Here is a 13,025-nt window from a genome sequence, read left to right on the forward strand (position 1 = left end):
AGAGTGTTTAGTTCGGAGCTGTCCAAGAAGTAACAGATTCTTAACCGTTCATTGTTTCATTGTAGTGCTAACTGCTGCTCAAATTGCTGCTGCAGATGCAGTGAAATGCGCCAAGTGGCAGGATCTTCTCGGCAATGTACATTCTCGTGACCATCGCCGTCAACAATCATGTATAGTGGCTACATTTCTGGCATTTATTTATGCTGTACCGCAGAAGGAACATCCAGCTTCTCCTAGCCCTATTACATGACCTCGTTTATAGTCAGTGAGTGTTGATAATGTCGTCTTTGTCACCCTTCATTCTTGACCAACATCAACTCACCACGTCCAATCTCAAAGGTAACTAAAGGTCAAGACCGCTACAGCGTGTATTTAAAGGAAAATCTGATTTTTAGCCTCATAATGGAGCTACTAGCTCCACTCGGATGCGACTGGCGGGAAATTTGAATAGAAATCTTTGAGACGTAGAAGCACGCCTACCAACTTTAGTTTGAGCCACAAAACTCCTTCTTCGTTTTGCAATTTTCCGTCAGTGTATTTCATTTTTTTCATTTTTGCCACAACTACAAATCGTTCCCCACACGGCCTCGAAACAACCACTATTAACTGTGCACCATTTGATGATGATTCGCTAGGCAATTTGAAATCGGTAATTCTGAAATAAAAATTGAACCATCAGAAAAGTGACTGATTGCAGCTACGCGGCCTAACAAAAAAAAGTGAAACACCCAGAAGGTATAGTCCGGTATCAATGTAACATTGTAGACGCACACAGCATCTGTGGGTATGTAAATAATTATAGCTGCAATTCTCTGTGACAGGTGTAACGGGAACCAGAGTGCACTAATGTTGTCCACGATTTGCGTTGTTACCAGGCGTGGTACAGTATATAAGGATTGTGAACAGCGTCAAATGTTCAGAAATCACTGAGAAGAAGATGGAGATGCAGTGTACTCAGATGATTCAGCGTTATCAGTACCTGACAGAGTGTCAAAGGAGCGTCATTGTGGGTTTCCATTTGGCCAGTCCGTTGACTCATTCAATATCCAAATCGGTGGGGCATTCCAGTATGACAGTAGTCCATTGTTAAACTGCATGGGAACATGACGGTAGGTATACTCGTCGTCAAGGTTCCAGCCGACCATGTCTGACCACCACAGGGGAACATCTTCGTACTGTACACAAAGCACAACGTAACCCCTTCACATCTGCATGCTCCATCCGAGAACAACGATAACAAGTAATGGATTCCCTGAAATACTCTGTATAATTTCGCACCGTTAACCAGAGAAAAGCAGCAGGTGGACTAGGAAATTACTTTCCATGTGTAGCCTGCCATTAACATCACAACACAAACGGTTGTGTTTCGAATGGTGCCATGACTGGGAATCATGGACTGCTGCTGAATGGTGTCGCTTCGTATTCAGCGATGAATCACGATTTTGCACCACCCCAGATGCCCTCCTCTCGGCAGGTATGGCGGCGCCCTGTTGAGAGCTCTCATTCCTCCATTGCTTTGGAGGGGCACTGCGGTGGTACTCCTGACGTCCTGCTGTGGAAACCATTGGGTATGACTTAAGGTTAGGGTTGGTATGAGAGAACTCTGGTGGCACAGTGGTACGTCATAAACATTCTGCGTCCTCCTGTGTTACGTCTAGTGCAACAGTACCATGGTGTCAATTTTTAACAGGACAATGCTCATCTGCATATGGCACTAGTTTCTATAAACTTTCTGGGTGATGTTAAGGTACTTGAGTGACCATAAAGATCCCCACATCTGTCTCCAGTAGAACAAGTGTAGAATCGTACTTCAACTCTGTCCCAAAATCAATATCCAGGGTACCAAGGACCAGTTACAAGGCTTGTGGGCTATCGCACCTCAGGAGATGATACAAAAGGTTTATGACGCCTTCCGCAGCCATGACAGAGAGGGTTGCAACATGATACTTATAAGTGAGCTTACAGTGCCAAATTCTTTATAAATTTGAATCAATATTGTAATCACAAAAATAACAGCACATACCCTCTCTACCCGTGAAGTTTCATTTCGTTGCCTCCGCTCCACTTGGGTACCTCTACTTTTTTGTCAGGCAGCGCATTTCTGAAAATGTTTTCTGAGCTATTCTTGTGAGGCAGTCAATTATGCAACATACTACATGTTTAGCAGTTTACAGAGATGAGTGGGAACAACCTGAACAAATTTTCTGGAGTGCTCCATGCGCCTATTGTGATTAGAGGGTGTAAAATGTAAGTCATTTTTCACTTGGGCCTTGTCTCCAGCAATTCAAAGAAGACCTTTGTCTTGTCTACCGATGCATAACTTGTCATCTGAAAGCGAAGGTCGTCATAAGCACTTTTGTGGATAACTCCGAGTTCTGGCAGTAACTTAATATAAGGAAACCCAATCGTGGTATTTCCAGGTATACACAGGCATCCATTCATCTCGCGACCTTAGGGTACAGAAACAGAAGGGAATTTCAAATTTAACAGTGTTAGTGTACTGAGACGTAACCTACGCTCTGAAGCTGCTGAGCACAGTTGTGGAGATAAATGTCGCAGAGTTAAGAAGTATACCACGAATGCAGAAGAGTTCATACAATATGCAATAATGTAAGCACATCACAGATCCATATTTCTAAATAAAGCCACACATACCATCACTAATTAAACGCTTTCCTGATAAAATTTCGTACACGAAATTTATTTATATCTTTCCGGAAAAAATGCCATTCATTTCTAAAATGCTTAGAAATGTATTCAGTTTCAAGTAATTTTACAAGGAGGTCAAATCTTCAAAAAATTAACAAGAGATTACATTACATCGTAAATTTTTAATTTACTGTGTAAGAAGTGATTCAGCGTTAGCGCGAAAGTCAGTATTCTCATTGAATATCACTAACACTTTTGGGGGCTTTTGAATTGGTTTTTGGCGCCCCTTAAACTGAAAAGCATTAAGCAGTCTTTTGCCTATAATTAAGAGGATGCCCTAGCCGTCCATAAAAATATCGCAGAGAACTACCAGGATATTAGTGTAATTCCACTACTACACTTTAATATACTAATTCAGTAGGGTACGCTAGATGATGATGATGAAGTCCCACACTCCTTGACAGAGCGCAGGGAACAATACGGGAGACCTGCATCGCTGTATTAGGCAATGTCCTAGCGGAGATGGTTTGCCGTTGCCTTCCTCCGACCATAATGGGGATGAATGACACCGCCGGGAATCGAACCCGGCACCCCGTGCTCTGGAAGCGAGAACGCTACCGTGAGACCATGAGCTGCGGACATGCTACGTTAACAGACTGCAAAAAACTATAAATGTTGAGATTTGAGATCGCCAATAGGTAAGCACTGTTGCAAGTATTTAAAACTCTCTTTCGCCACAGTTCAGTCTTACACCCGACTCAAACAACCAAGCAAATCAGCTTTTGCCGAGCACCGCCTCGAATGGCATGACTAAGGAGTGTATCGAAATGAAGAAGTCAGAAAAACAAATAAACAGCGATGGAGGTTTCAGTTTAAATAACACTTGGTGCCCGGATCTCAGTTTATGAGGGGATGTTGCAAAAGTTTTCGTCTGAGTGCATTGCTGTTGCATATATGCAACGTAGTGCGACTCCGAAGCTGTTATGTGAACACCGACATGTAGGCAAGGGATTTTTGTAGTATTCGTTTCTTTCCAATGTGCGTGCATGAATGTGGCAACGTGAAATATGAAGACGTTATTACCAAACGCGTCCAGGCGGGATCAACGTGCTGTTATTCTTTTCTTGGGTACCGAAGGATAAACACCGATAGAGATCCATCGGAGAATGATGAATGTGTGTGGGACTGTACATCTGTGGAAATCCACCGTTGTGGAAAACTGCGACAAATGGTGGTGCTGCTTCCTAATAACGCACGTCGCGATACCATAAATGTCATAACGCAGAAGTTAATGCCAACTCAAGTGGGAGACACTAGAGCTCTCGTCCTATAGTCCTGATCTCTCCCCCCCCCCCCCCCCCCCCCCAATGCGATTATCACGCCTTGCGTCTCTTACAAAAGGCTTTGAAGAGTCGACGACGCCTGTCATACGGGGACGTGCAACAGGTGATTATAGACTTCTCTACACAGCAGCTCTTACCAAACGTTTATCTCCAACCTAGTACATCGGTCGTATGATTACCTCAGTGCTAACGGCGATTTTGCCTGATTAGCATACCGATTTTCCTCTGTACGGCTTCGAACGGAAACCTTCTGTTCACCATTTATATTAATATATGAAGATGGTATTGAAAGTATCTAACCAAAATTGTATCCTTTTTTAGTTGTGAAAGTATCAGTGATAAGATCGTTCTAAATTAATTTTTCAACAAACCTGCATCTGACTGTGTCTGTGAACTTGTTTCTTGCACTCCTTCATTTTGCCAGAAATGCAACATGTATTTCACTCAGCAATCAAGTTTAAGAGAATAATGCTGTTTGTGCAATGGCATTAATATGGTACTGAAAAATTAACTTTTAGCCCTAATGTTTACTTAATGAAATTATATCTTGACATGAATAACTCCAGTTCTGAAATGGCATTAAATTAGTTATTTGAAATAACTTTGCTCTCGTAACGTTAGTTCGACCAAAATCGATTTCAAACCATGAATTGCACATACATATTGCACATAGGCCTCATTTTATTTACATTCTTTCATCGGTGGGTAACTTTACTTTAGTACTCATTTTCATATTCAATACAAGCAAAGGATGTGGATTATGATTCAGGCTATAAGATTTAAAGACAATGTTGATATCTCTCTCTCTCTCTTTTTCTATATATATATATATATATATATATATATATATATATATATATATATTGTTAAAATATTAAATCATACACAAGTAGCACAAATCACTCTTTCAAAAATTTTACAAAACGCTTACTGTGTCATACCTTGGACATACAAAACGTAACTCTGAACATTATCTAACAAAAACCAATTTGAAATCATTATATATCTTCCATCATTTATGTGCTAAAGTTTTCTTACGGTAACTGCACAGCGAGCGCGACTCCTACCTTAAAGTTGTCTGCACACGTCTGCTCCCTCCGAGCACCTACCTGCGACTCCCCGGTTTTTTACTGCACACGCCCGGCTCTCTTAACTATCTAAGATCCTCCTACTCAAAGATATTATACTCGTCCCACCTTGTGGTTGGCAACTACCGACTTTATTTTCTGGAGCTACCCTGATCTGACCTTAGCACATACCTTTCAGCATCTGTTCTTTCGACTGGGACTCGAGCCTGGGATCTCCTGCTTACATGGCAGACGCTCTATCGATCTGGGCCACCGAGGACACAGAGGATAGCGTAACTGCAGGGGCATGTCCGGAAGAACAGATACCATCTTCATATATATATATATATATATATATATATATATATATATATACACCGGCCATTTGACCACCTTCTTCTGTGCGAATGCACAAACAGTGCCCGAACTGTTACGGGAGTTGGCGGTAAAGCCGCGAGTAATGAGTATAATGGGCAGGGGCACTATGAATATAAAGCAGCACAATAAGCTGCGAATGTGGATCTTACGGGAGACGTGTCAGAGGTAAGTCCCTGCAGTCGCGCTCTGCTCATTGTCCTCAGATGGATAGAGCGTCTCCCATGTAAGCAAGAAATCCCCATTTCGAGTCCCAGTCGGAGAACACTTTTTCAACTGTCACCTTTGACTTACATCAACGCCTGTATGCAGCGAGGGGTATTTATTTCATTGTAATTTCCTTATATTAATGCCTCGCTAGCCATCGCGTCTGACAGAGCAGGAAAACGCAGAGACAAAGTGCGAGCTATGAAAAGCAAAAGAGCATCAAAGAGCGCAAGGAACGTTACGAGCAGAACCCGGCTATACAGGGTGAACATTTATAAAACCGACAAACTTCAGGGACGGGTTCCTAATTGGAAATGAAACAAAAAAAGGTCCTGTGAAAATGTGTCCAGAAATGCATCGTTGTCACAGTAGAAGGTACTGACGAATGAAAGCTCCTGTGACCAAGTGCAGAGTGTTCCTTGTGTTTTGCACGCTGTGTTATTGATGCAGCGTGTTGAATGCACCAGAATGGTCCAATAATCATATCTGGAATAGGCCGAGATGGTGTTTGTGTACTACCAAGCAGTTGGAAACGGTCGAGAGGTGGCACGGCTATATCAAAACCGGTACCCTCACAGACACCAACCACACCACACAACATTTCAAGCCCTATTTTGGCGTTTGTGTGAGCGTCAGTCCTTCCAGATAGACGAACGTGCAGGGAGGAGTCGGACTGTGCATACTCCAAATTTAGAAGACTGGATTCTACAGGATATTGACACGAACCCTAGTACAAGATCCACGCAAGTTGCCAGCAAACATGGTGTAAGCCAGAGTATGATTGTACGATTATGTGTATTCTGCATGACAACCGCTACTATCCCTGAAACGAGATCAAGGATGATCAGCGGCGGATTTCCCTCTGCAGGAACGATTCTGTCGATGGTTTTTGCACCAGACGATCACAATTAAGGGTGTTTTGTCGTCAGTCCTCTTTATCGACGAAGCAACCTTTACCAGAACTGGCTTCATCAGTCTTCTTAATTGTCATCTGTAGGCGTCAGACAGGCACTAAGCCAGAGGAATTTTCATTCGTCAGCACCATCTACTGTGGCAAAGATGCATTTACGGACACATGTTCATAGGACTTTTTTTCCTTCAGTTTCAAGTCAGGAATCCGTCCCTACAGTTTGTCGGTTTTATTAATGTTCACCCTGTATGTAACTTCGCGAAAATAACAATAGTTCACAGTCTAGTTAGAGCTCAGGAAGGAAGTGCATATAACAGCAAAACTCGCAGTACCCTAGGAAGACGGTCGTCGAAATACTGTGCACAAATTGGAAACCAAAACTCGGCAGAACACCGGGAGGCAAAACAATCTGACAAAAAATAGGAGAGGTCCCGCAACTATCTGTATGAAGGTGGCCTTGCAGAGACATTTTGAAAATGTTGACTGGAATACACTCTTCGAAACCTCAAGGTAGCTGAGATAAAATTCGAGGAGTTATCTGATCTCCCGCGTGCCAGCCGGCTGCACGCGACTGTGAGTCGTGCAATGTTGGAACGCGCGGAACTCTGATTAGAGGTGGTCGACATATCACAATCCAACACATCGCTGCACAACTGGGCGTCTCTTTTGATAACGCTGGCATATTCGTCCACCAGTTGGGGTACTCATAGGTGTGTGGCCGCTGGGTTCCTCGCCGCCTAACAGAAGAACAAAAAGAGCAATGTCGGACCATCTGTTCGGTATTGCTTGTGCGTTACGAATCTGATGGTGACAACTTTTTGTCGAACATCGTCACAGACGATAAAACATCGGCTCATCACTTCGAATCGGAAATAAACGGCAATCGTTGGAGTGGTACCATACCAGTGTCCCCTCCGAAGAAAAAGTTTAAAGCCGTATCATCAGCCGGTAGTCATTGCGACTTGCTTTTGGGATGTGAAGAGGTTTTCCTGTTTAATGTCCTTCTTCATGGTGCAACGATCAACTCTGAAGTGTATTGTGCTACTCTCAGGAAACAGAAGAAACAACTTCAGCGTCATCGTTGCCACAAAAATGAAAACAAAGTCCATGACGGCGCAAGGTCTCACAAAAGTCTGCGCACCCGTGAGGAGCTCGCAGATCTTCACTGGACTTTTCTTCCTCTTCCGGCTTCCGACCGTTGGGCCCAATGAAGGATGCACTCCACGGGAAGCAGTACGTGGATAATGCGGAAGTTATTGATGCGGCAAGACGTTTGCTCCGACGTCGACGAGGAGAGTGGTACCATGCTGGTATACAGGTTCTCCTAGTAAGGCAGTGTGAGGCCGTGCGCATTGAACGGAGATTATGTTGAAGATGGTTCAAATGGCTCTGAGCACTATGGGACTTAACTTCTGAGGTCATCAGTCCCCTAGAACTTAGAACTACTTAAACCTAACTAACCTAAGGACATCACACACAGGATTCGAACCTGCGACCGCAGAGGTCTCACGGTTTCAGACTGTAGCGCCTAGAACCGCTCGGCCACCCCGGCCGGCTATGTTGAAGAATAGGGTTTTGTAGCCAAAAGAGTCGAGAATAATATGGTGCATTGGGATACTGTATAAAACCGTCCTGAAAAAAAAAGGTTGTGTTACTTGTTGAACGCACCTTGCAAAATATGGGCAGGTAGAGCGAACGAGCTGTCCGTCCTCGCGCCACCAGCGTCGGCGTGCAGAGCAGCAGCGGTATTGGGCTGACCAGGTCTGAGCTCCCCTCCCCTGCACTTCTGCTGTAGGCAGAGAGGCGGTCTGTCGCCGGATTTGGTGTTGCTCAGTGCTCGCCGGGCCAGCCGCCAGACACGGGAAGACATGCCTCCTCTGCCGCTACCCCTGCTGCTCGCCGCGCTCGCCCTGGCCGCATGGATCTGGGGGCTTCTGAGGCGCCCTCCGGGCTTCCCGCCAGGTGAGGCGCCACTTGCTAACACTCGTACATGGTTGCCCAAAAGCTACTCCTTAACAGTTGCTGACTAGTCGGCTTGTCGCCGCGTAAGATTTATGATGTGCATATTTATCCAAGAGGCGGAAAAATTCTAAAATATCAAAAAATGGTTCAAATGGCTCTGAGCACTATGGGACTTAACTTCTGAGGTCATCAGTCCCCTAGAATTTAGAACTAATTAAATCTAACTAACCTAAGGACATCACACACACCCATGCCAGAGGCAGGATTCGAACCTCGACCGTAGCGGTCGCGCGGCTCCAGACTGTAGCGCCTAGAACCGCTCGGGCACTTCGGCCGGCTAAAATATCATATTTTGATATAACTGAATCGGTGAATGTGGTGTTTCGGCCTGCAAGAACTCAGTTTCACGGGAGGTGCACAAAACTAATAGTATCTCTAAAGACAGTAATCCACTCAATAATTTTTTGCAGGTAGATCACTTCTATATCTAGACGGTAACAATATTACATACTTCTAAAACTACTCGTCCGACCTTAGCGCATAGAATATAAAAGCACAATCATAAAAATATAGCTAAGAAACGAACAATAATTAGTTCCTTACGTCACTTTATGTCTATATTTAGAAATACTATGCTGTTTGGTTTCATATGTTGCGTAATTTATGAACAAATCTACGACATTCAAAATCATTTCCTAATAAATGTCGAATAAGTGTCCGTCTAGGAAACAAGATCCTAGGTATAGTGCTGTACTGGCACACTCCTCTCTCCCTTGCAGTTGTGTTTCATCCACTCTTGTGAATAGTTACTCCTCTGTTTTCAAAGCCGTTGCGCGATATTTAGGTAATATGGGTCGAAAACCACACTGAGTTACAAAAGATGAGAGAGAAACCTGAATAAAGTTGTTTCGAAAGGGAAGATCTTTCCAACAAATTTTAGAAACCATTGGCAGGCATTCCAGTACAGTGAAAACTTTTATATACCGATTTAATCAAAACAGAACTGTGTGAAAATCAATCACGAAGAAATTTTTGAGAAAATTTCTCGTGAACAGTGGTGGGGTGTGGTAACCGGTTTGAAACCGCTTTTTGTGGTCGAGACTGTTTGTTCTCCTTTTTGAAGCAATCACGAAGCGATCGCCCTGCAGTTCTATCCGAGATGGAAAAACGACAGCTTCTTAGACAAGTCAAGAATAATCCGAAAGTAAGCGCTCAGATGCATCCAGGGAAGTCTGTTTCAGCGCAAAATATAAGAAATGTGCTTTATCATGCTGAGCTGCCCGTAGTAAACCATACATCAGTGAAATCAACAAAAGAAAGCGAGTTGCATTTGCAATATAAAACCGATAGGTTTGATTTCTGAAAGAAGGTTGTGTGTACTGACGAGAGTCGAATTAAGCTGCTTAAGGCAAATGGGTGAGTAACAGCATGGAGAAAAAAGAATTGTGAACCTGAAGAGAGAAGCAGGACACCCTCAGGTAAACATGGAGGAAGTTCAATACTTGTCTGGGGCTGCATGAGTGAAAATGGTTTGGTGATTTTTATTTTATTGATGGGATTATGAACCGAAAGGTTTACATAAACATCCTAAACACATCCATTCACAAGTGCAAATAATATTCGTCTTTCTAAGAATTTTATTTTCACACAAGGTAATGGTACAAAATATACAGCACTAGATGCAAGACTGTGGCTGTTGTTTAACACTCCCCACTGGATTCCTACACCACCATAATCCTTAGATATTAATCCACTAGAGAATCTGTGAAATTTACTCGATGACGAATCATTAGACATGCAATGTGACTTTCGATTCTGTTTACTACTCACAGTTCTTTCAGTTAAAAATCTCTTTTTCAAAACACACGTTTGCGAAGACATTGTCACTCGTAGTACCTTGGTTTCCTGTCAGTAATGTAGTACATTAGTGACTGCCATTCTGACAGCGTTGTTGTTTAGGTCTGACCAGCTCTCCAGCTGTTATAACGTGAGAACAAAACGCTGTTCCAGTCATGTGTTCTGTGCACCATCCAATATTGTCTATAGGCTGTAGTAGTTGTGGTCTACAGTTCGAAGACAGGTTTTATGCAAATTTTCAAGCCAACTGTTCCTTTGTAAGCTCAATCTAAAAAGTATTGGCTGCAAACGGTGTTCTTCCTGTCTACGCTTTTTCACGACACAGATCGACAAAGTGTGCCATCAATTTATTTTTACAGCAGTTCAATACCTTTCTCATTAAGTACTCGATCTGCTCATCTGATCTTCGGCATTTTCCTGTAGCAACACATTTCAAACGCATCTATTATTTTCTTGTGGGAACTGCTTATCGCTCTCGATTCACTTCCGTACAAGGCTACAATCTACACATATACATTCAGAAAAGACTTCCTAACACTTACATTTATACTACATTGGAGACTAAGGTGTAAAATCAGTATCACGCGCAACATAAGTGTTAATGCAGAACCAATGTCAAGTAGTCTTTGCATTCCGTCGTGCTGTGAATAAGACGTAACGATTGCCTCTGATTGCAGTTATTGCTAAGCGAAAAGATTTGTGCACGTAAAACAGTGGGCAGGGCCATTAGTTGGTTGCTTAGTTAGTGACATGTTCCATGGATCATTTTGCAAGATAGATCCTAACGGTGTGGAAGGAGTCATTGTACATTCACATCGCAAATTAATTTCTACGTACGGTTACATTCTGAACATTCGATTTTTTTTCAAAAAGGAAAACAAATGATATACAGAAGTAAGTTAGTAATTCCTACCCAACACCTTCAACACTTTGCAGTAATAGAAATTCTTCTGTAGAATAAAAGGAGTTGTCAAGGATAAACGTTCTCAATTTGTTATCAGATTTTGCATTGCCCTCTGTTATACATTTTATATCACTGAGTCAATATCAAAAAGTTTTGTTGCAGCACTGTGCACCCCTTTTTGTTCTAAAGACGACCTTAATGTGTAGTAATGAATATCACTTTCCTTCTTTTATTCTAAATATGTACCTCACTGTTCCTCTTGGACTGTAATGGAATATTTGCAACAAACTTCATGAGGGTATAAATATACTGCGAAGTAGTAGTCAGAATTCCCAACTCCTTAAAGAAATATCTACAAGATGATCAGTGGTGAGCTACACATGTTATTCTCACAGCACCTTTTTGCGCAATGAAGACTTACTTTCTTAAAGATGAGTTATTCCAGAACATTATTCCATGTGACATTAATGAATGAACATATGCATGATGTGTCAACTTACTGACTTGTCTCTCCCCAAGGTTTGCAACGATTCTAAGCGCTGATTCGGTTGAACTAAGTTGTTTTAGGAGTTCGAAAATGAGTTTTCTCCAATTTAAATTCTCATCATTATGAACTCCTAAGAATTTTGAAATTTGCATCCTATTTATTGTTTCCTTATCGTGTGTTATACTTATCACTGGTGTAGTACCTGTACATGTGCGGAACTGAATATGTTGAGTCTTTCTAAAATTGAAGGGGAGACCATTTGCAGAAAATCAGTCGATGATACTTTTAAGAACAATAGATAATACTTCTTCGATCGAGCACTAAACGCGACTCACGGAAACAATAAGAACTGCACTGGTGAAAACAATTACGAAAGCAGTAAGGTTGCCTTCTCACGTGCCGGGAAGAAAGTTGTGTCTGGAACAATTTCAAATATGACCATTCACTGTAGCGAAACGGTGATGAAAAAATCGTTCTAATCAATTGAACTAAGCACTTAATGTGTGCGGTACTTCTTACATATTGCTGCTAAATAAGTCACTGGTATTCTGTGGCAGATCGATGCATTTATAGGTTTGCCGTGTTCCAGCCCTCTTGATTTACCTGAAACTGTGTACTGGCGTACGGCTGGTTGGACTGATGAATGTCCTTGGTCGTATCTTCGTATATATCATTGTTTGTGCGCGAGTCCACAGTCGTTTAATGGCCTTTGGGGACACACTAACGGCATTTGGTATCTCAGGCTGTGTTTCACCGTCTTCATTCGTGCTTCTGCATCCCAGTCCTGATGTACAAGAATGATCTTGTAGGAAACATCTTCCCAAATAAGTCTAAATCTCGATCGAGTTCTTGCAAAAGCAGGCGAACTACATGGCGGAACTGAATTAATTCATACTGTTCCAAATAAAATAAAAGTAATATAATGTACGTGGATTTTTTTGGGGCATCATATTTGTCGTTGCCCGTAAAAATTATTTATATCACAATTGCAGTTTCGACTTTTGGCCCTTTTTAAAGTGGTAAGGAAAAAAGTTTTGCTTCAGCTCATGTCAGACTTTAAAATCCTCCTACAGGTATACATCCCATCGTCAGCACAGTGAAAAAGATTAGTTTTGACGATGACATGACCTGAAACAAAATATTTTGCAGAACCACAAGAAAATGGCAGAGAAGTCGAAATTTCAGTTGTGAAATAAATAGTTTCTACAGTCAACGGTGAATATAGTGTCCTTTAAAAGTTTCGGTATGACTGTGAACCCGGACC

General features: G+C 42.3%; 1 protein-coding gene across 1 annotated transcript in view; it reads left to right on the forward strand.

Moving 5' to 3' along the window:
* Positions 1 to 8,419: 8,419 nt before the first annotated feature.
* LOC124795925 (methyl farnesoate epoxidase-like) overlaps positions 8,420 to 13,025 on the forward strand; it is a 143,387-nt gene continuing 138,781 nt past the window's right edge. Inside the window, exon 1 of the mRNA XM_047260005.1 lies at positions 8,420 to 8,513. Coding sequence (XP_047115961.1) covers positions 8,420 to 8,513 — 94 coding nt within the window. The remainder of the gene's footprint in view (positions 8,514 to 13,025) is intronic.

The sequence above is a fragment of the Schistocerca piceifrons genome, chromosome 4 (assembly GCF_021461385.2).
Source record: "Schistocerca piceifrons isolate TAMUIC-IGC-003096 chromosome 4, iqSchPice1.1, whole genome shotgun sequence".
NCBI lineage: Eukaryota > Metazoa > Arthropoda > Insecta > Orthoptera > Acrididae > Schistocerca > Schistocerca piceifrons.